The 19238-nt window shown below is 59.4% G+C and overlaps 1 protein-coding gene across 2 annotated transcripts in view; it reads right to left on the bottom strand.

Moving 5' to 3' along the window:
- PPL (periplakin) overlaps positions 1 to 19238 on the bottom strand; it is a 39933-nt gene that overhangs the window by 13143 nt on the left and 7552 nt on the right. For both annotated transcript variants that reach the window (XM_081297365.1, XM_081297366.1), the window contains exons 2-9: positions 9579 to 9678; positions 5229 to 5383; positions 4462 to 4582; positions 3710 to 3835; positions 3584 to 3625; positions 2452 to 2613; positions 2259 to 2366; positions 1431 to 1526 (exon numbers count right to left, since the gene is read on the bottom strand). In XM_081297365.1, the coding sequence (XP_081153491.1) occupies positions 1431 to 1526; positions 2259 to 2366; positions 2452 to 2613; positions 3584 to 3625; positions 3710 to 3835; positions 4462 to 4582; positions 5229 to 5383; positions 9579 to 9678 (910 nt within the window). The remainder of the gene's footprint in view (positions 1 to 1430; positions 1527 to 2258; positions 2367 to 2451; positions 2614 to 3583; positions 3626 to 3709; positions 3836 to 4461; positions 4583 to 5228; positions 5384 to 9578; positions 9679 to 19238) is intronic.

Here is a 19238-nt window from a genome sequence, read left to right as displayed (position 1 = left end):
CCAGTCCTCGAGACGCCTCTGAGACAGTGAGTTCCCCTGAGACTGCTAAAGGGCTGGGTTCTCTCCTCTATTCCTCTCTCTGCACAGAACACCCTGACTTCATACCATAGAGTCATATGCCACAGTCATGCTGTGGCCAAAGACGGGCAAGGTATACCACGGCAGTCCCCTAGGTGTCACCTAGTGACATCGTAGCCAGCTGAGTTTGGGCAAGCATGCTCTATGAGGTTGGCAAATGCCCGAGTCGCCTCAGGCTGCGCCTCTGTTGCTCAGCAGCATGTGCCTGGACTCTCACTCGCAGCTCGATGTACGCGTGCCCCCCCTTAGTTCTCGGAAGTCTCTTGCTCCGACTCAGCTCTTTCCGGGGCTGCAGCCATGAACAGGACTTGGGATCCCTGTGACGGCTCACACACTCAACCAGGAGTTACACAGTGTCACCCGAGTTCACGTGTCAACTACCAGATCCCCAATCACATGTTTCCACCAGGTGCCGTGGTGCACACCTGTAATCGAGCTCCTCAGGAGGCTGAGGCAGGAGGACCCCGTGCTTGAGGCCAGCCTCAGCAACTCAGTGAGACCTTGTCTCAAGATAAACAGTATAAAAAAGACTAGGGATATAGCTCAGTGGTAGAGCACCCCTGGGTTCCATCCCTAGTGCAAAAATGAAAAACAAATTCCTCTGGAAACAAACAAGGGTCCATCAACAAATGGACAGGGAAGCAGTTCCGTCCATCTGTTCAGTGGGCACTGCTGGGCCACAGAAAGGAATGAAGCAGGGACACACTGCAACATGGTGCACAGGGAGATGAGTCAGGACAAAGGACACACGTGGTACGTCCCACGTGCTCCATCATCCGAGGTACAAACAGTGCTGTCTACTGAGGGCACACAGATTAGAGGCTGCCCGGGCTGGGAGGTGACGGGAGGGACAGCTGCAGGGTCAGTCTCTGTCTGCATGACGAGATTTAGGAAACAGAGGGAAAGCTGCTCAGGTCCGTGAGCTTAGTGAATTGCACATTTAAAGTGGCTAACAGGAGCCAGGTGCAGTGGCATGCGCCTGTAGTTCAGCTGTTCTGGAGGCTGAGGCAGGAGGATCCCTTCAGCCCAGGATTCAAGGCCAGCCTGGACTACATGCAAGACTCATCTCAAGTGCTGGGGGTGGGGCTCAAGCAGTTCTATGTTATATATTTCACCAAAATTAAAATCCCACACACTCGTTCCTGGGCCCCAGCGACCTGCCAATCGCACTCTCCTGCCTGTTCCCCGGAAAGACGGACAAGGGCTCAGCAAGCCTGGCCACACTGCGACTCCTTCAGAAGCCCTGCCAGGCCCCTGGGTGAAGCGCGTGAGGCCTGGTGAGCCAGGCAGGTACTGAGCGCCCCACACGCGGAGCCTCTGGGGCTGGAGGGCGCCCGGAGCCGGCTGGGTACCTGGTGGTAGTCCTCCATGAACTTCAGGTGGCTCTCCTCACAGATGAGAAGGTTCAGGTACTCCTTCCAGTCTGCGTGCACAGCCTCCATGTGCGCCTGCCGGGAAAGGAGGGTGGTCACTGCTGAGCAGGGACTGCACCAGGCCAGGGATGGGGCGAGGGAGGCCCCTGACCTCTGCCCGGGTAGCCAGCTCCTGCTCAGGGATGGGAGGGGGAGAAGTGGGGCCACCATGGACAGGCAGGTGTCCAGGTCATCTGGGCCCAAGGGCAGGTGAGGGCTGTGCACCCCCAAAGCTGTTCCCTGGAGTATTCTTCATAATGTATTTCAGGGGGCTGAGTATCTCCCCCGGGCTCCTGTCCAGCTAGAACTGGACCTGTGAACTAGAAGGTGACCTTATCTGGAAACAGGGTCTTTGCAGATGGATCAGTTAAGGAATTGGGGTGGCCCTTCAATCAAACGGGGTGTCCTAAGAAGCAAAGACAGACATGCAGGGGAGAAGGCCACGGGAGGATGCAAGCCGGGACGGAGTGAGCGGCCCAGCCCAGGCCTGGGCTCCAGCTGTTGGCCTCAGAACCGCGAGCATGTGCTTCTCTCTGGTTTAAAGCTAGGTAATTTGGCACGGAAGCCTCAGGAACTAACGCAGGTGACACATTGGCTTCTGAAGCCCAGGGCTGGTGGCAGGACGTGATAAAGGACTGAGGTAACAGAGGAGGCAGAGTCAGACACAGCAGGAGCAGGGACCCCGTCAGGCCCTCCACCCCCAGGGCTGCTGGGCAGAGGCCACCCTGTGTCCAGCCCCAAGGGGACGTCCCCTGCCTGGCACACCACCTCAATGGCGTTCCTCCCGGGGTGCTCGGCGGCCAGCAGCTGGTCTCCCTCCCTGTGAAGCTTGTTAATCCTCTCTTCTTTGGCCTCCAAGTTCCTGTTGATGAAATTCTGCAGTGGGGTAGGGGAGAGGACTCAGTGCCCAGCCGGCAGCCCCGTGCCCTCCCAGGCCCTGGCCCTGGGCCCTGGTGCCCACCTCATACTGGCGCCGGCGGCTGGGGTAGTCAAGGTTGCGGTCGCTCCAGTCGTACTGCATGCGGTCCCGGGCCTGCTGGTCCAGCCAGTAGAGCTCATTGGTGCAGCGCTGCATGTAGTCCTGCAGGGAGCTCAGGTGCTGCTGCCGAGCCTGTGACGCCGCCTGCGGGGACGAGGACAGTGCCGGCCCCGCTGGCCTCCCTCCCCCTCTCCTGCAGGGACCTCTCGGACAAGCCACCCACTCTCCAAACCCCATTCACTCAACAGGTGTCTACTGAGATCTACACATGCCGGGCATAGCCCTAGAGAACAGGGCTGACCATGTCCTGAAGCCTCTGTTTATCCATCCGTAAGAAAGGGATTACAGCCGCAGACTGCCATGCCCCTGGGGCTCTATAACATCAGTCACAAGTTCTACTCTGACCTCCTTGAAGAGGGCTTGGAAGAAAAGGAGCCACTAACGGCTAGGGAGCAGAGGGACAGGGCAGGACAGGAGGGGAGACAGGCTCACATTTTGCCTTGAAGAATAAGAACTGCAGCTGACAGGTGACAGGGGCCCCTGCATGCCAGGACTGTGCTGAGGACACCTCAACTTTAGCCAGTTTAGTCCTCAAGGAGCCCTGTGAGACAGGGTCATGCAGAAACTCCATTTTCAAAGGAGGAAGCGGGGGCTCCTAGCGGCTAAGCAACTCCCTCAAGGGGTCAGCTCCAACAAGCAAGGGTGTAGCAGGCCAGCTCCTGACCGCTAGGCCAGGCCGCCTGTGTTCAGAGCCTGCGGGTGTGAAAGGTTTGCAGCAAGAAAGTGTTTATGCAAGCAAGCTCAAGGAGCACATTTCTTCTGAAAAGAGAAAGAGGAGGACTTCGTCCAGAAAACATTCAGTGTGGTGTGCAGCATACAGCAGGTGCTTAATAAATGAGCAGCCCATTGCAGAGGATGGGCGGTACCCCTAGGTCTATCAGGGTTCCCATGAGCCAACAGGAAGGGGCTGGAGTACTGTCTCTCCTCCCAGAAGCCCCTTCCGTTCTGATGGGAACACTTATCATGTGCCCATGTCACGTGGCGTGGGCGCTGTCCCCTCCACCCCAGGCTTCTCGTCCCCAGGAGGCAACAGTCTTTCCCCAGAGCCTCTCACCAGCAGCTTCTGGTACTTGGCCTGGAGCTCGCTGTTCTGCTCCTGAGGGTGGAACCGAGGGTTCAGGTGAGGGCGGGGTGCAGGCCCGCCCCGTCCCAGGCCCCCACATCACCAGCCCTGGCCCACCTTGTCCCCGTCCTTGGCCAGGTGGGGCCCGATGGCCTTGACCTCATTGTGGAAGATGTTGTGCTGCTCCACCTGGCTGTCCACCAGCGGCAGGTCTGTCCCAAAGCTCTGGCCGTTCAGCTTGTCCTGGTGGGCGGGGGGGACAGCGCAGGAGGGGGTGGGCCAGCAGGACTCACAGCCGCCCCGTTGGCCTTGGCTCTCTGCCCTGGGTGGGGATGGCACTCCCTTCCTCACAGGACAGTAGGGGAGTGGCCGCGGACCCGGCAGAGATGCAGGCCAAGGCTGTGACGACGGCTGGCCAACAGTTAGACCTGTCAGTCGCAGCAGCCGCAGAGGCCCGCACGGGTCACGGTCTCTATTTCACAGATGGGGAAACCCAGGCTGAGCCAGGGGAGGGCACCTGCCCAGGGTCGCGCCACCGACCGCGGAGGAGCCAAGACCCCAAACCAGATGTGTGCCGGCAGCAGCCATGAACCGGGCCCCAGCAGTGACAGACTGGTGAGGACACAGTGGCCAGGCATCTGAGCGTCCCCCGCTTGCCCACAGTGGCCTGCCAGTGAGCCCAGCTTGGGGAATGAGGTGCACGGGTCGGGGACAGAGCCCCGATCACCACCTGTGCTGCACGACCCAGGCTGGCACTGTCCCTCTCACTTTTCTCAAGGGCACAACGTCAGGAGACATCGGGCCTCCAGCCCCCTCCCCAGAAGGACGGTGGGCTCTCCCAGCGCACACGCAGCCCCGCCAGGCCATACCAGCTTCTCCTCCACCAGCGCCGCCCAGTTGACCTCCGGGGCCACCTCCTTCGCTGCCAGGTTGTAGATCTGCTTGTGCTTCTCACGGAGGTTGGCCACACGCTCCTTCAGCTGACGGATGCTGACCAGGGAGAGGCCACCAGGTGAGTGGGGCCCGTTGGCATGAGCACTATCCAGGCCCAGGGCGGGGGACCCTCCCAGACCCCAGTGTGGGCTTTCTGCCCACAGCCTGGAAGGACAGGGTGACAGTGGCCTTGAGTTCCAGGCCACTGATGCAGCCTCCTCCCCCTCCCCACCCACTTCCCCTCAGCCTCCTTCCTGCAGCAACATTTCCTGGGGCCTGCTCTATGCCCAGGGCCACAGGAGATTCCTGGAGAAGCAGGCAGGACCACTGGAGCCCACTGTCCAGCAGCGGCCACGATGGACCAGAGCAGAGGCTGTGGGCCAGGGCAGGGTCCCAGGGCCACTTGCCCACGCTGAGCGGGGGCATGGGTGAAGAGCCTGGGACGAGGCGGGGCTTCAGGCCACAAGGACCATCCAATGCCGAGTCCGCACGGGAACTCAGGGGGCTCCGACCAGAACAAGGGCGCCGACTCCCTGAGCCTCGGTAGGATTGCCATGGGGGTGACATAAAGCACCTGGCCAAGCCCAACATCCAGTTAGCCCTCTGCAGACCCCATCTGGGACTCCCTCGGGTGGACAGGCTGCAGGCCTGCCTGGCCTACTATGACAAATGGCTCCCCGGGGATGGGGGAGAAGGGACCTACTCCTCAGCAATCATGTCTCCCTGGGGGTGCTTCATGTGCTTGGCAATGGCCGCGTCCGCCTCCAGCACGTACAGCAGCTTCTCCGAGTCCGACACCTTCTGCAGGGCCACGTCCCGGTGCTCGGGCTGCTGACCCTCCTGCAGCCGAGCCAAGTCCTGTGAGGGTCGTGAGAGATGGGGACTCAGAGTGGGCGCTCTGGCCATGGGAGGTGGCAGGAGCAACAGGACCAGCAGGGGGCTCCCCAGCTCCTTCCCGCCTCTCCTCTGGCCACACAGCTTATGTGTCCTAAACACCTACTATGACGTGCTGGTCACTGGGGGGCCCTGCCTGCCTGGAGCTCACAGGCCATGTGGGGGATGACTTGCAAGACCGGCCTGTCAAGGGAAACCTCACGATGGCGACTGCAAGTCCCTACAAGCCAGTGCTTGTGAAGAGCGTGCACCAGAGAGGGAAGGAGGGAGGCCCACTTCAGCCCTTGTGAACAGGGAGGCCCCTCTGCGGCCATGATGCAAACCAAGGATGAAGGATGAAGGAAAGTGTGTTCTGGGCAGAGGAACAGCCACGAGGAGGTCCCCGGGCGGGAGCAAGTCAAGGCTGAGGTGCAGCGAGAAGCTCTTGGGCTGGGACGTTGGTAGAGGGGGGAAGGGAACCAACAGGGGCCAGAGTACACAGGACCTGTGGGACACAGAGCAGGGGATGGCCCCGAGGGAGGACATGGTGCCAAAGGCCAGTTATGCTTCAAAACAGAGCCTCCAGGGGCTCTGCAGGGAGAGGATGTTGGCATGGAGGTGTGGTCTGGGGCGGCACTGTGGGAGCAGAGGGTGGCGGGGCTGGCAGCCGTGGAGATGGTGGGAGGAGCAGAACGGGGGCTGTGCAGGTAGGACGACTGCAGTCGGCTGGGAGCTCAGGGCCTGCTTGGGAACAAGCCGAGTTGGGTCGGAGAGCAGCCCGCCCGCCAGTTCTTTGGTGGCACCGGAGATACCAGGCCTCTGGGATGAATCCCCGAGGGACCCCAGGTACAGTGGGAGGGGACAGGGCCGATGCTGGGTGCCCGTCTCTACAGAGGGAGTAGAGAAGCCCTGTCTTCAGAAGAGGCAGAGTGGGCCTGGGATGTGGCTCAGCGGCAGAGCTTGCCTGGCACACGAGGCCCCGGGTTCCACCTGTGGAGCCACCAACAGCAAATGGGAAGAGTCGAGGTGGCCTGGGGAACACAGCTCAGTGGGAACAACGGAAGGCACCTCAGAACGTGAGGTGGAAGAAGCCAGACAGACCTCTGGGACGGGGGATTCTGCCGGTGGCCCTGACAGGCAGATGGGAGCCGGGGCAGCACCGATGGCAACGCTAAGATCACCTTAATGCAAGATGGAAACACTCCAGGACAGGCTCCCCGCCAGGGTTGGGCCACTTGCTAAAGGGACGAAGAACCATCCCGTTGCACGTTTGAGATGGCAGCGTTTTATGAAAGAAAGGGAGAAATGGCCAAAGGTAAAGAAATGACAGAGATGACATGGCACCTGGGACAGTGAGACGCGTCTTCTCCTCGGGGAAGAGAAGGGTCCAGGTGGCACTGCCCTGGCCACTCAGCGGGGGGCAGAGCAGTGGGGGCTCCCGGGGCTGAGATGAGGCCAAGAGGAAAGACCAGGGAGCTGAGCGCCCACAGGGGGGGTGGAGGGGTCAGCCTGGCCAGTGAATTAAACCTAAGCAGCAGGCTTCTCCGCGCGCGTGGCATTTGATCTGGGAGCCCTCCTGGCCCCTGCAGCATCAGAGACTGACTGTGCAGAGAGGGGAAGCCAATTAATGAGGACCTGGCTCACGGGGGTGGGTCAGCACACGGCTGAGGCGAGGCAGGAAGGAGCCAGGGACACTGTGTGGACATTCCAGAGTTCAAAGTCAGCCAAACTGATCAATGGCAAGAGGTCAGCAGAGGGGTCACCTCTGAGGGACATGACTGGGACAACCACCGGGAGCTTTCTGGAACATGTTCTCTGTTCTGCCTGGGCAGCAGACACGTGGCTGCCTACCACAGCAAACAGTTACCAGGTGACCTCCTAAACGGGATGTATCTAACCAGGTGCAGCGGCCACACCTGTACTCCCAGCAACCCAGGAGGCTGAGGCAGGAGGATGACAAGTTCCAGGACAACCTCAGCCACTTCCTGAGGCCCTGTCTCAAGATAAAATAATAATAATAATAATAATAATAATAATAATAATGGAAAAGGACTAGGGAGATAACTCAGTGGTAAAGTGTCCTTCAGTGTGATCCCAGTACCAAAAAAAAGTCACAGGAACTGACACATCTAATAACACACACACACACTCACACACACACACACTCACACACACACACAGGACAGAGAACAAGTCAGAGGAGTGGACGTCACTGGTAAATCAGGTGGTGGAGATGTCGATGTCTGCTGTACAATTCCTCCAACTTTTCTGCCTGTTTGAACATCTGGGCAAGACACAGGGTTGCCTGGGGCAGGATCCTGTTTATTTGAGATATCCACACTAAGAAAATTCATGGAGACCCAGAGCAGCTTAGTGGCTCTGGGGACCGGGCAGGAAGGAGGGACCCATGCCCAGGGGGTGTGGGGTTTCCTCCAGGGACAGGGAAATGTCAAGCTGTGGATATGCTAAGCACCACCGAACCGCACCTTTCAGATGGTTAAGTTATATTATGTGGAGCTCACTGACTGAAAGATGGAACATTCTGGAGAATTAATAAGATTAATAAATAATGAGATCTTTTAGAAAAAAAGAAAGAGACCCTCCGACCCATGTAGCCTTCAGAGGGAGGCTTCTTTTTTCCAGAGTATTCAGTCGACATTAAAAACCAGGGGCTGGGGCTGGGGCTCAGCAGTAGAGCACTCACCTAGCACGAGCGAGCTGCTGGGCTCTATCCTCAGCACCACATAAAAATAAATCAATCAATAAAATAAAGGTCCAACTACAACTACATATCTCTATCTATCTATCTCTATATATATCTCCTTCACTTAGGAAGGAAAATCACCAGAGCAGGGGTCCCGAGAGAGGAGAATAATAAATAGTCACAGAGGAGCTCAGTGGGAGCCGTGGGAGGGGACAGGTGTGTGGGTTGTCGGGCACAGGGCAGGGGCGAGGCCAGTGGGCAGGGTCCCAGGCAGGAGGAAAGGGCCGCCGCAGGCCCCAGTCCACCCCACGTGCTCACCTGTACCCGTCACCTGTACCCGTGGACAGTGCACACCCGGGCTGCGGGGTGGCTGCATAGGGAGGAGCTGCCACCCTGAGCCTGGACAGCAGTGGGTTCAGGACCTCCCTACCTCAGTGCCCCACTCCTCTGGGCCCTCCTCTCAGTCTCCCAGTGACTAAGAACCCCGGGGACATACAGGCTGCCCAGTTACACTGGATCCCAGACACACAACAGAGAACTCGGTGGCATAAGTATATCCCCAACGGTCCATGGGCTTACTCATGTTAAGGAATCACTAGGGTCTTGAGATTGGAATGGGATGGACCTCCTGTGTTATCCCTCGCTAAATATGGCAGCCCCTTCTGGGACCAACTCGGCCATTGACCAGCTGCCCCTGCTTCTCAGTTTCTCCAGCTCTCCAATGGGCCCAAGCTCAGCGGCATCCAGCTGGGCTGACCGAGAGTTCAGAGGCGACTATAAGAGACAGTGAGCTGTTCAGGCCTCAGGAGACCCTGCAGGCTCAGGACAGTTGTTCTCCCTGTGTTTCAGAGGGGGAGACCGAGGCACAGGGTGGGGAAGTGTTGTCCCCGGCTAGTTCCTCCGTCTTCTCTGGCTGAGGAGGAGACAGGCTGCACTCTGGGTCCTGGCCACAGAAGTACAAGTGGGAAGGATGCTACCGGTGAGCATCAGATCGCTCTGCACTGGCAGAATCTCCTCCAATCTCCCCACAACCCAGACAGACGGGGGACCATCACTCAGCCTTTCAGGGGCAGCCAGGCACATGGGGAGGGAAGGTGACGCATTTGCTCAAGGTACACAGTGGCTATCAGGACCGGAACTGCACCCAGAGACTGGTTGTCCTCTGGATCAGGGAAGCTTCCCCCAGGGCCCGGGAAGAGGCAGGAACCCAGCTCCCCCCCCCCCCCCGGGAGCTCCCTCTTCCCACGGGCAACACTGATGCCGAGAAGGGCTTCCGGACCTCGGCACCACTGGCATTTGGGGCTGGACTGCCCTGTGGTGGGGCTGTCCTTGTCCCCACCAGCTAGAGGCCAAAGCTCTGCCCATGCACACTTGTGCAGCCACAGACGCCTCCTGATGTGGCCACGGGCCCCCTGGGGAGCAGAATCACCCCGGTGACAACCACGGACCGAGGCGAGACGGGGGCGGGGGACTCACGCTCTGCATCTTGGCTCCGGTGTCCACAATGTTCCTCTCCACCTGGTCGGCATTTTTCTGCAGCTGTTCGATCAGCTCCGAGAGCTCCTTGTTGGAGATGCTGTGGGCAGGAGCCAGGAGGTGGGTTCAGAGCTGCGTGGGTCCCCACAGCACCCCTTCCTCCCCGCCTGTCCCCTACCCTGGGCTCCGAGCAGGAACAGCCTGCTGCTCTTCTCAGGAGCTTGGCCGTCCCACAGGGTGACACTGCTGAAGCCAGAGGTAAGGTAGCAGCTACCGTGGCAGCGCCAGCCCCACCCTGGTGACTCAAGACGGCGCTGCCATTCTGCCTGGTTGGCAAAACACAGATTTTCTTTTTCTTTTCTGGAGACGGGGTCTTGCCCAGATTGGTCTCAAACTCCTGGGCTCCAGAGGTCCTCCTGCCTCAGCCTCCTGAGTAGCTGGCACTACAGTGTGTACCGACCATGACCAGCACTACATTCTGTTTAATTGAGATACAATTCACATACCTTCAAGTCTGCCCCTACACTCAGTGCTGTTGGGATATTCGGTTTTGCCACCATCACCAACATCTACCTGCAGAACACTGCCTTCACCCCAAACCTTGTACCCCTTAGCAGCCACTTCCTTTCCCCTTCCTTCCAGCCTCCAGTGAGTGCTGGTCCACTTCCTGTCACTGTGGAGTTGCTTGTTCTGGACATTTTATGCCAATGGAATCATAAAGCATGTCCCTTGTGTCTGGAATCCCTTAGTGTCACGTCTGCATTGTGCTGAGGGGACTTTTTCCTTTTACAGCTGAATAACTTTCAATCATATGGATGGGTTCTGAAGGATGGGCAGGAGTCTGGGGGCCACAAGACAGACAGATCCTGGATGTGTCCAGTGGAGTGGGTCGGGGCGGGGCTCTCGTCCCTCTGCCACCACTGCAGAGGGATATTCCCGGACCCTCTTGGGCAGCAGGAGCAACTCAGATCCCAACCCTCTGAGCCCGGTGCCTAGAGCTGGGCCCAGGAAGCTGTATGCTGCTGTCATTGTCTTCTAGATTCTCCAGGGGACCCTGATACCCTGTGGGTGCCACTGAGGTGGGCAAGATGGGGACACAGATGGCAACAGCAAACAGGCTGTGAGCCCATCCGTCCACGCCTAAACCTTGCCCAGGGGCCTGCTCCAGGCCCGGCCTGGCCACTTGGGACTGGGGCTCCCTGAGAACAAGACTGGGTTGCACCTTCTCCCAAAGTGTGCATCGGGAGCTCTGCCTGCACACCACTCGGGGCAGAGCTTCGCTTGCTAAGGCAGCTGGGACCCCCCTACACACAAGTTCATGAGTCAGTAAGGCCTCGGAGTCCTGCAGTGGACAGAGTTGGGGAGTGGCCGGCAAGGCTCAGAGGGGGCCTCTGGGTGGAGGAGGGGGGATAAGCTGAGCTTCCAGAGCAGCCGCCACAGGCTCACCCCCACTTGCCCCACGCCCCCTAATCCCCACTCCTTGCTGGGAAGACCACACGGGAATGAGTCCTTCTGGGCCCTCAGCCACCAGAATGACCATCAGTCACCTGCTGCACCCACAGACGGTGAGTCTCAACCCACACCCTCAGGCCAGGACTGTGGCCACCCTAGGACCTGCGGGGGATAGGGGAGACTGTCTCTCTTGGCCCAGCACCACCTTGGGCACAGCCCACTCCCCACCAGCCCTCCTGTGGGGTGGGGCAGTACAGGAGTCACCTGGTGGACCCCACACTGGTGCGGCCAGTTTTCTAGCTGACCCAGCACTCAGCATAGGACACAGAACAGGGGCGATCACCAATCCTAGGGACCTTGGGCTCCTGGGGGGACAGTGTAGTGGCCTGCTGGGCTTTGCGGGTCACTGCACCTTCTCTGTGTGCTAGGCCAGATGTCATATTCACAGTCACCATGTCACTCACCAGAGACTGGGAGGCTGTGAGTCCCTTTGCAGGTGAGGAAGCCAAGGCTCAGAGACAGCAAAGCACTTGCCCAGGTCACAGGGCGTGTGAACAGGGGGCCTGGGTTCTGCCCTGGGCACTAATGGCTACTCACAGGATGCCAAGGAAATCACATGTGCCAACAGACAGCAGCGGCAACCTCACAACACTGTGAGCTCACGCTGACTATCCATGTACCAGGCTGCCACTCATTGCTGACTTAATCTCCATCACAGCCCTGTGTGACGGGAAGCCATATCATCATTGCTACTTTATAGTTGTGGACACTGAGGACCAGAGAGGTTAAGTAACTTACCCAAAGTCACACTGTAATTAGACAGCAAAGCCAGGACTCCAACCCAGGCAGGCCCTGCAGTCCAGGCTCTAACAACTCCATGTGGCAATCTCTCAGGGCTCCCAGCCCTGGGATTCTTGCAGACAGATTTAAAATGCCAGGTGCTCAAAACCAGAACAGGACCCTAGTGGCCACTGGACCCCCGTGCATGCTGGTGGGAATGGAAAATGGGGCTCAATTGTGGGACACAGCCTGGCAGCTCAGAATTCAACTTTGAAAAGTTGATCGCTGCTGGACACTGTGGCACACGTCCTTCATCCCAGCAACTCAGAGGCGGGAGGATGGCAAGTTCAAGGGCAGCCTGGGTGGACCTGGGTGGAACCCTGTCTCAAAATAAAAATTAAAAATGGGCTGGGATGTAGCTCAGTGGTCAAGAGCCCCTGGATTCAATCCCCAGTGCCAAAAGTAAGTAAAGTTGGACTAGTTACCGTAGGACGCACAAGTGCTCCAAGGCACCTCTGTCACACAGAAGCGCTCACAGCGCTGTTGTTCACGCTAGGGCCAGACAGAAGACAGAGGGCCACCCACTGGCGAGTGAGTAAACAAGGTGTGGTCTGTCCTACTCCCCAGCCAAGACAGAGGCAGCCCTGGACCGCAGAGCGGGCCCTGAGCTCAGGTAAGGAGGGGAGGAGGTCAGACGCAAGGACAGAGCCCAAGACTCTGTTTATGAAATGTCCTGAGCAGGAGGACGGGTGGCCCCGGGGGAGTGAGGGCCAGGAGTGAGCGCGACGGGCATACAGTGTCTTCTTGGGGTGATGCTAAGGCTGATCATGGCGATGCCAGCACACATCCGTGAACACACTAAAATCTGCACACACCAGAGGGACGCGTTGTGCAGTGGGCACGTTGTGTCACAATAGAACTGTGACCAGGAGGGCCGGCACGTGCCATCGGCAGCTGCTGGGCTTTGTGTCTCCTTCTGTCACCCTGCATCCTACGCTGGGCTCCACGAGGCCAGGGCAGAGGTGACTCCCAGCCTCCTGAAGAAGTTAGGGCCAACTGTCTCCAGCCCAGAGCCAAGTGAGTCACATGGTAGTTTATGAGTAACTCCCCCCCCCCCCCCCCCCCCCCCCGCAGGTAGGCAGCTCTGTTGTCCCTGCTTACAAACCGGAGGTGCGAATGATTGATCACGTGGCCACAGTCCCGCTGCGGGGAGCAGGGTGGAGCGGCATTGGCCCCTGGAGGCCTCGGCACTTTTGTCCTATGAGTGGGTCCTCAGAGGGTCCTGCTTCCTCCCTCCTGCTCAGCTGGCCACAGGAGCCAACCACAGGTGTCCCAGGGGAAGCCGCAGAGACCCATGGCAGGGACACAGGAATGTGGGCAGGCAGGAGGGTGGGACCCGCAGGGAGGGCGTGGCTCCCAGGAGTGGGGGCGGGGGGACTGGCCAGGCTGGTCCAGCGGCAGGGGCAGCCACGTGTGGAAGCCAGCGCCATGGCCCCTCGCTGGGGGCCAAGGCACAGCCACAGGGTGAGCCAGAGAAGCCGAGGCACCCAGCCACTCACCCAAGAAAAGGGGAAGGCCGACTGCCACACCCGAGGGACAGGTCCGGCTGCCTTCCTTGCTCAGAGGTCAGCGTCGACACTTGCATTGAGGCCACTGGCCTTTGAAGGTACCTGGGAGGCCACGTGGCCTCATCTGCTCATCACCCCGGTCAGCAAACAGGTGCCAAAGGCACCTGCCCAGGTCACACAAGGCGGCCCACGTCGGGGGAGACTTTGGTACCTGGATTCGGACGGGGGTCACACCCTGACAGCACTGGCCGATGTGCGCTGTGGAGAGGCCAGTTAGGGCCCAAGGGGCAGCTTCCATAGAACGGGAGCAGGAAATCCTACCTCCCAGTTCAGTGTGTCGGGGGGTCAGGGTCACTGCTGGAGACCCGAGTCACGTTTCAGTGACAGCCTTGGGGTTCAAAGACTGGGGGGGTGGTTCAGAGTAGCTTGAGGGCCTGAAAGCAGACCCAAGTCACGCTGCCCCTGTGTGTGCCACCTGTGGCCTGACCAGTGCCTGAGGCTGGCCGACACCAGGAGGCTCCGTCGACACCTGCCACAGGAAGGCCCTGGGGTGCCACAAGTGTCAGGGAGCAGGGCGACCGGCAGGCTGCCACTCCCACAGGGTTGCCACTGGCAGGGACCCAGAGCCCTTCCGTCCCCCCTACTCCCTCCCGTGCGGGTTGAATCCCTGGTCCCCTTTCTCCCAGGTCTCCTGCTTGCCCGCCCCACTCGGTCCTATGAATTGGGCTTCTCCTAAAAACCCAGTAACTTCCCAGTGGAGAAGAGGTCGAAGCTCAAACCCCAGGATGGGATGCCTCGACGCTGAGGGCTCCCGATACGGTCACCAAGGAGAGCACAGCGTTGCTTCCATGGACCCCTGTCCCGGGGCGCGGCCCTCCGCCTCAACTCTAGAACCCAGCAGGCAGACTCAGACCGAGGCTGCACGACACCACGGCTGACAGGCGACCTCAAAAGTGTCAAGGTCATGAAAGACCCAGGAAGGCAGAGGGACTGCCCAGGCTGGAGGAGACCCAGGGCCACAGAGAGGGGCACTGGAGAGGAAGCCGGAGAGGATGAGAGAGTTTAAAGGTGTGAAGGAATTCCTCCTGCGAATGCTGAAGGAGCTGTGTCTCCCCGAGATGGGGAACAGGAAGGGAGGAGGTGGGTGCTGAGCTCGGGGAGATGCCCCTGCCCTGCCCAGACCCACCTGATGAACAGGAGCAGGGCCTGGAGGGGAGCCCAGGCTCAGTGGGCCTCAGAAACAGCCCCCTCGGCCCAGGCCACGCTGTGGTCAGGGGCTGCCCGCTGGCTGGGTCCTACAAGCCCAGGAGAGTCACCTTCAGCAGAGGGACTGTTCCTCTAGAGGATCAGCCCTGGTTCTCCCCCCCCCCCCCCCCCCCCCCCCCCGGGGAGAAAGGGAGTGGGGCGGGGCTGGCTGCCAGGATGCTGGTGCCTGCTCGGAGCCCCACGGCTGATTCTGAGGACAGAGGCCCAGACAGGTGCTTCCTGGGGCTGAGCCTGCAGCCAGGAACCTGGAACAGGTACCTCTTTGTGTCCCCAGGATGTATCTGGGGCAGAGCAGCTACAGGGAGAGGAGCCGGGAGCTGCAAATGGCATCGAGTCCCCTGCTTTGTCCCAAACAGGCTCAATGACCACAGGGTGGCCGACACAGAGGTCATGCCTGTCCTCCCAGCCACTTGGGAGGCTGAGGCAGAAGGATTGCAAGTTAAAGGCCAGCCTCAGCGACTTCGTGAGACCCTGTCTCAAAATCAGAAATAAAGAGGGCTGGGGACGCAGTTCACTGTAGAGCACCCTAGGTTCAATTCCCAGGACCGCCCCCCCCACCTAAAAAAAGAACCTGCTGGGAGCGAGGGGGGGCAGTCTGTCGGGGACACACTGCTGAGGTTCTCGTGAAAGGGTCACCAAGAAGCGACCGGCAGGAGGTGGCTTCCCCTCCAGGATTGGGCTCCTTCTGAGGAGCAGAAAGAAGTCAGTAGCCAAGGTCTGAAGCTGGAACCCGCTGATTTGTTTAGTGGACGGCTAAAGACGTCGAGCCACCCACGCTGTTCACGGGGTGCAAGACGGACACACTCTGGTTCAACCTTGGGCATATCACTTGCCTGGGTGCTAGGGGTTTGCAGAACTGTCTCCCCAACACCTGCAGCAGAGGCTGACATGCCTGGGACCCCCAAGCCCAGACCCTCCAGGTCCAACACACAGCCTGCATTCACTGCCTTGGGCTTGGACTAGGGACAGGGGTCAGTGGGCTGGGGGATGGAAGGGGCAGGTGTCCACGCTGCTGTCTGCAGGGTAGAAATCATAGAAGGGAGAGTAGGAAGTCTTGTCCACAAGGTTGTTCCAGCAGAATCTGGGGAATCACCCCTGATCCCTGCCTGATGACTCCACCTTGGCCAAGGCCACTACCTCCCCGGTGACCTGTGCCACAGCCACTCCACTCTCTGACAGTGTTGGACATAGGTAAGTTTTAGGCTGGACAATGGTGTGATCTGGTTGCCTTGTAGGAAGATCTGGGAGCCAGGGAGAACTGCTGACCAGCCTGTAGCCCCTGGAGAGAGCCCAACTAGCAAGGACACGTGAGCGTCCACCCTGCAGTCAGCAGCAACCCAGGAGGGGAACGCAGGTGGGCAGCTTTGAGAGCCACGCTTGCTCCTTTCAGCAACACCTGTCCGAGTCGACCTTCTCCCCTCCACCTGGCCCACAGGGGACAGCGAGGGACAGCGAGACACTTCACTCAGGGCTGTAGGCTCCGTAGGTTCCTTAGACTCTCTGAGCCTCGGTTTCCTCGTCTGTGAGATGGAACAGGCTGTGACGATTCAAGGAGACGACCCTCGAGAGTGCTTTGGACCTGGCCACTGGTTATGTCCTCCCTGCTGTCACCGGGGTGCAGTGGCTCTGCCAGGGCAGGGGTCTTCGACTCAGCTCCTGTCAGGTCCACCACACGCTGCACAAAGCTCGTCCCAGAAATGGTCCAACCACCCAGCAATGGCTGTCTAGAGCAACGGTCACATCCTTAACTCCCGCCTGTGTCCGCTCACTGTGTGACTGACAGAAAGCCTTGGGCAGCAGCTGGGAGGACCCCCAGGTGGGGTTTGGCACTCCATTGCCCTGGTGAAATTCCAGTGCTGTCCAATAGAAACAGACGCAAACCACGCGGGTCATTTAAATCACCCAAGAAGCCACGTGAAAAACAGTGAAAAGAGACAGACTTATTTTTCATACTTTATTTAACCTAAATTTCCCCAAACATGACCCAGAGGACAGAACCGCATGGAGCCCTCTATGCCGTTTGTCACGCTGCCTCCAAGGCGAGGCCTCACCCTGGCTGTGAACCTCAGCTGTTCCATGCACCTCTGGTGGCCACCGAGGAGGATGGTGGGCTCCAGGTGACCCTGGGGACGCTGTGCCTGCTCATTCTAGGCCCCGCTGACAGCGGTGTGTCAGATGGCCAGTGTCAGCCCACCTGGCTCCGTGCCTGGTGCCTCCGGCTGCCGGTCCCTTCCCTCCCCCAGACCTCCCGCAGCCGGCCCCCACTCAGCCCCTGGCTGCCCACACCCTTCCTCTCGGCCCGGGGCAGAGGGGGCACTTGCTTGCTCCCCAGCTGTCTGCAAGGCAGCAGCTTCTTCCCTGAGCGGCCACTCTGGGGATGGACCACGCTCTGGTGACCCTGGAGAGGTGCTGTCCCTCCATCGCCCCGCTCAGCTGTCCCTGCCGCTCCCTGTCGGGTGCTGGCCGTCCTTCCTGTGTGGGGCTCCGTGGCTCTTCCTTGCAGGGCCACCTGGTTCTCCAGGCCGGTTCCTTGGTCACCGTCTGTGGTTCCTCCCTCTGGGGGTTAACCCCGGCTCAGTGGTGGGGGCGGGGCGGGGTGGGGCTGCCTCAGCGGAGGAATGTCTGGAATGCACCGAGGGCACGCCCCTTCCCAGGGACAGCCCTGCCCCTAGGGCCCCAGAAGGGCCGTCCTCCTGCCAGCCCGGGTCCTCCTCCTCTGGCGCCCCACCTGCCTCCAGGGCCAGCGGGGCTTCAGTGGCTCCCTGGGGTCCCCGCCCCCCCCGGGGGTCTGTGGAGGCTCACCTCAGGTGCCAGGCGGCCTCCACCCTCAGCTTCAAGCACTGGCACCCCGATGGGCAACCAGGAAACCACCCTGAACAGAAACAGTGAGCGCACCCACTGGGTGCTGCCTGCCCAGCCCTTCCGCACATCATCCACCAAAATCCCGCACCCCAGGAGGAAGGTGCTCTCGGGGTTTCCAGGGCCCTGTCCCAGCCCCACTGATGAGGCTGCGAACTTCTAGACGGTGTCAGGCATCTTTTATGGAGGTGGGGGCCTTCCACAGCCCTTAACTCCAGGGCTGGCCCGGGGCTCAGTGAACAGGCGTTGAACCAAGCAGGTGTTTTACAGCCCGGCACAGCAGCAACTCCCACATCCTCATTTTCCAGATGAAGATCACTGAGGCTCAGGTAGGCTAAGAAACCTGTCCGAGGTCACACAGCTGGGAAACAGTGATACCAAGGCCCAGCCCAAACATCCAGGTGCCAAGGCCACATCCTTGCCACAAAACAGAGGGATGTGGATACCAACCCAGCCCACCCCACCCCACCTGGGACAGAGTGACAGGGCGATCAGAGGCAGCCAGGAGATGGGGTGGCAGGGCGAGGTGTTCACCCCGAGGGGAGGCCTGGTGAGCCACATCTCGTTGGCATCTTCATCAGTACAATTAATCCCGCTGTTGGGTAATCGCCATGGGTGGTAAACTGAGGCTGACTCACTCTCCGGAGATGGTACCACAAGAACTCCCAGCCCTGTCCCTCTAAGCTGGCCTGTCAGGCCCAAGGAACTGACCCTGAGTGAACCCGGCCATACTGCAGCCCAGTGCCCAACGTGACTCCCCTCTGACGCTCAGACGCTCTGCTGAGGTGGGTGTTGTTAACTCCTGCGGCTGAGGAGGACCCAGAGCTGGGGACAGACAACAGCCTGCTCGGGGGTTAGGGCTAACCGACCGCTGGGCTCCTACCCGCTGTAGCTCCAGCGGCACTTTCTAGAGTCACTAAGTGGTGCTCACATTTCCACTCACAGGCCAACTCCTGACCACCTGTCCCTGCTTCAGGCCCTCGGGACAGACCTCCTCCAAGCCCCTGGAGACACATACTATCGGCATGGTGTAAAAAGCAGGCTTGAATAACGCTGTCCACCAACTCTCGAGCTGATGCAAGGCCTGGAATTAAGGCCACACCAGGGCCCCTCAAAAGATGAGTAAGTCCCTATTGTCCAAAAGTTCACAGGTTAATGGGCAGGGTTAGGGGAACACCTCAGTGACTATAATTAGGAAGATGGCAGAGCACCTGGGTCAGAGTATGTTCAGCCACTCTGTCCTCTTCAGACTTATAACCTAAGTTTAGTTGTGAAAATACAGCTCAATAAAAGAGAAGAAGGAAACACCATCAATAGATAATACAGCCGGAGGAGGTCCCAAGCACCCTCATTACAATAAACGTGAATGGGTTAAACTCACCGTCAAAAGACAGTGAGAATGTGAAGGACCCACCCCCAGCTATAGGCCAGTTTAAGATGCACCTGGGACCAAAGGACATGGGAAGGTTGGGAATAAAGGGATGGAGCAGGTGGACCACAAAACCGCCACTGAAAAGAGGAAGTACAGGCCACGCACCCCTAAGACAAGGCGCAGTTAGTTACTCCTGGCTGCTGGCGGGGGTTCTGACTTCAGTGATCCAAGGCAGGGCTGTGACCTGGAGTTAAGCCCTTCCGGGACTCTAATGTGCAGCTGGCGCTGAGAACAAGGAACCGCAGCAAGGGTTAAAGGGGAGAGGCTGGGGTGGACTCCTGGGTGTCAACCGGGAGGAAGTCT

The sequence above is a fragment of the Spermophilus citellus genome (genome assembly GCF_964194105.1).
Source record: "Spermophilus citellus genome assembly, chromosome: 6".
Classification (NCBI taxonomy): domain Eukaryota; kingdom Metazoa; phylum Chordata; class Mammalia; order Rodentia; family Sciuridae; genus Spermophilus; species Spermophilus citellus.
Note: the sequence above shows the minus strand (reverse complement) of the source record. Positions and strands in the feature narration are given on the sequence as shown.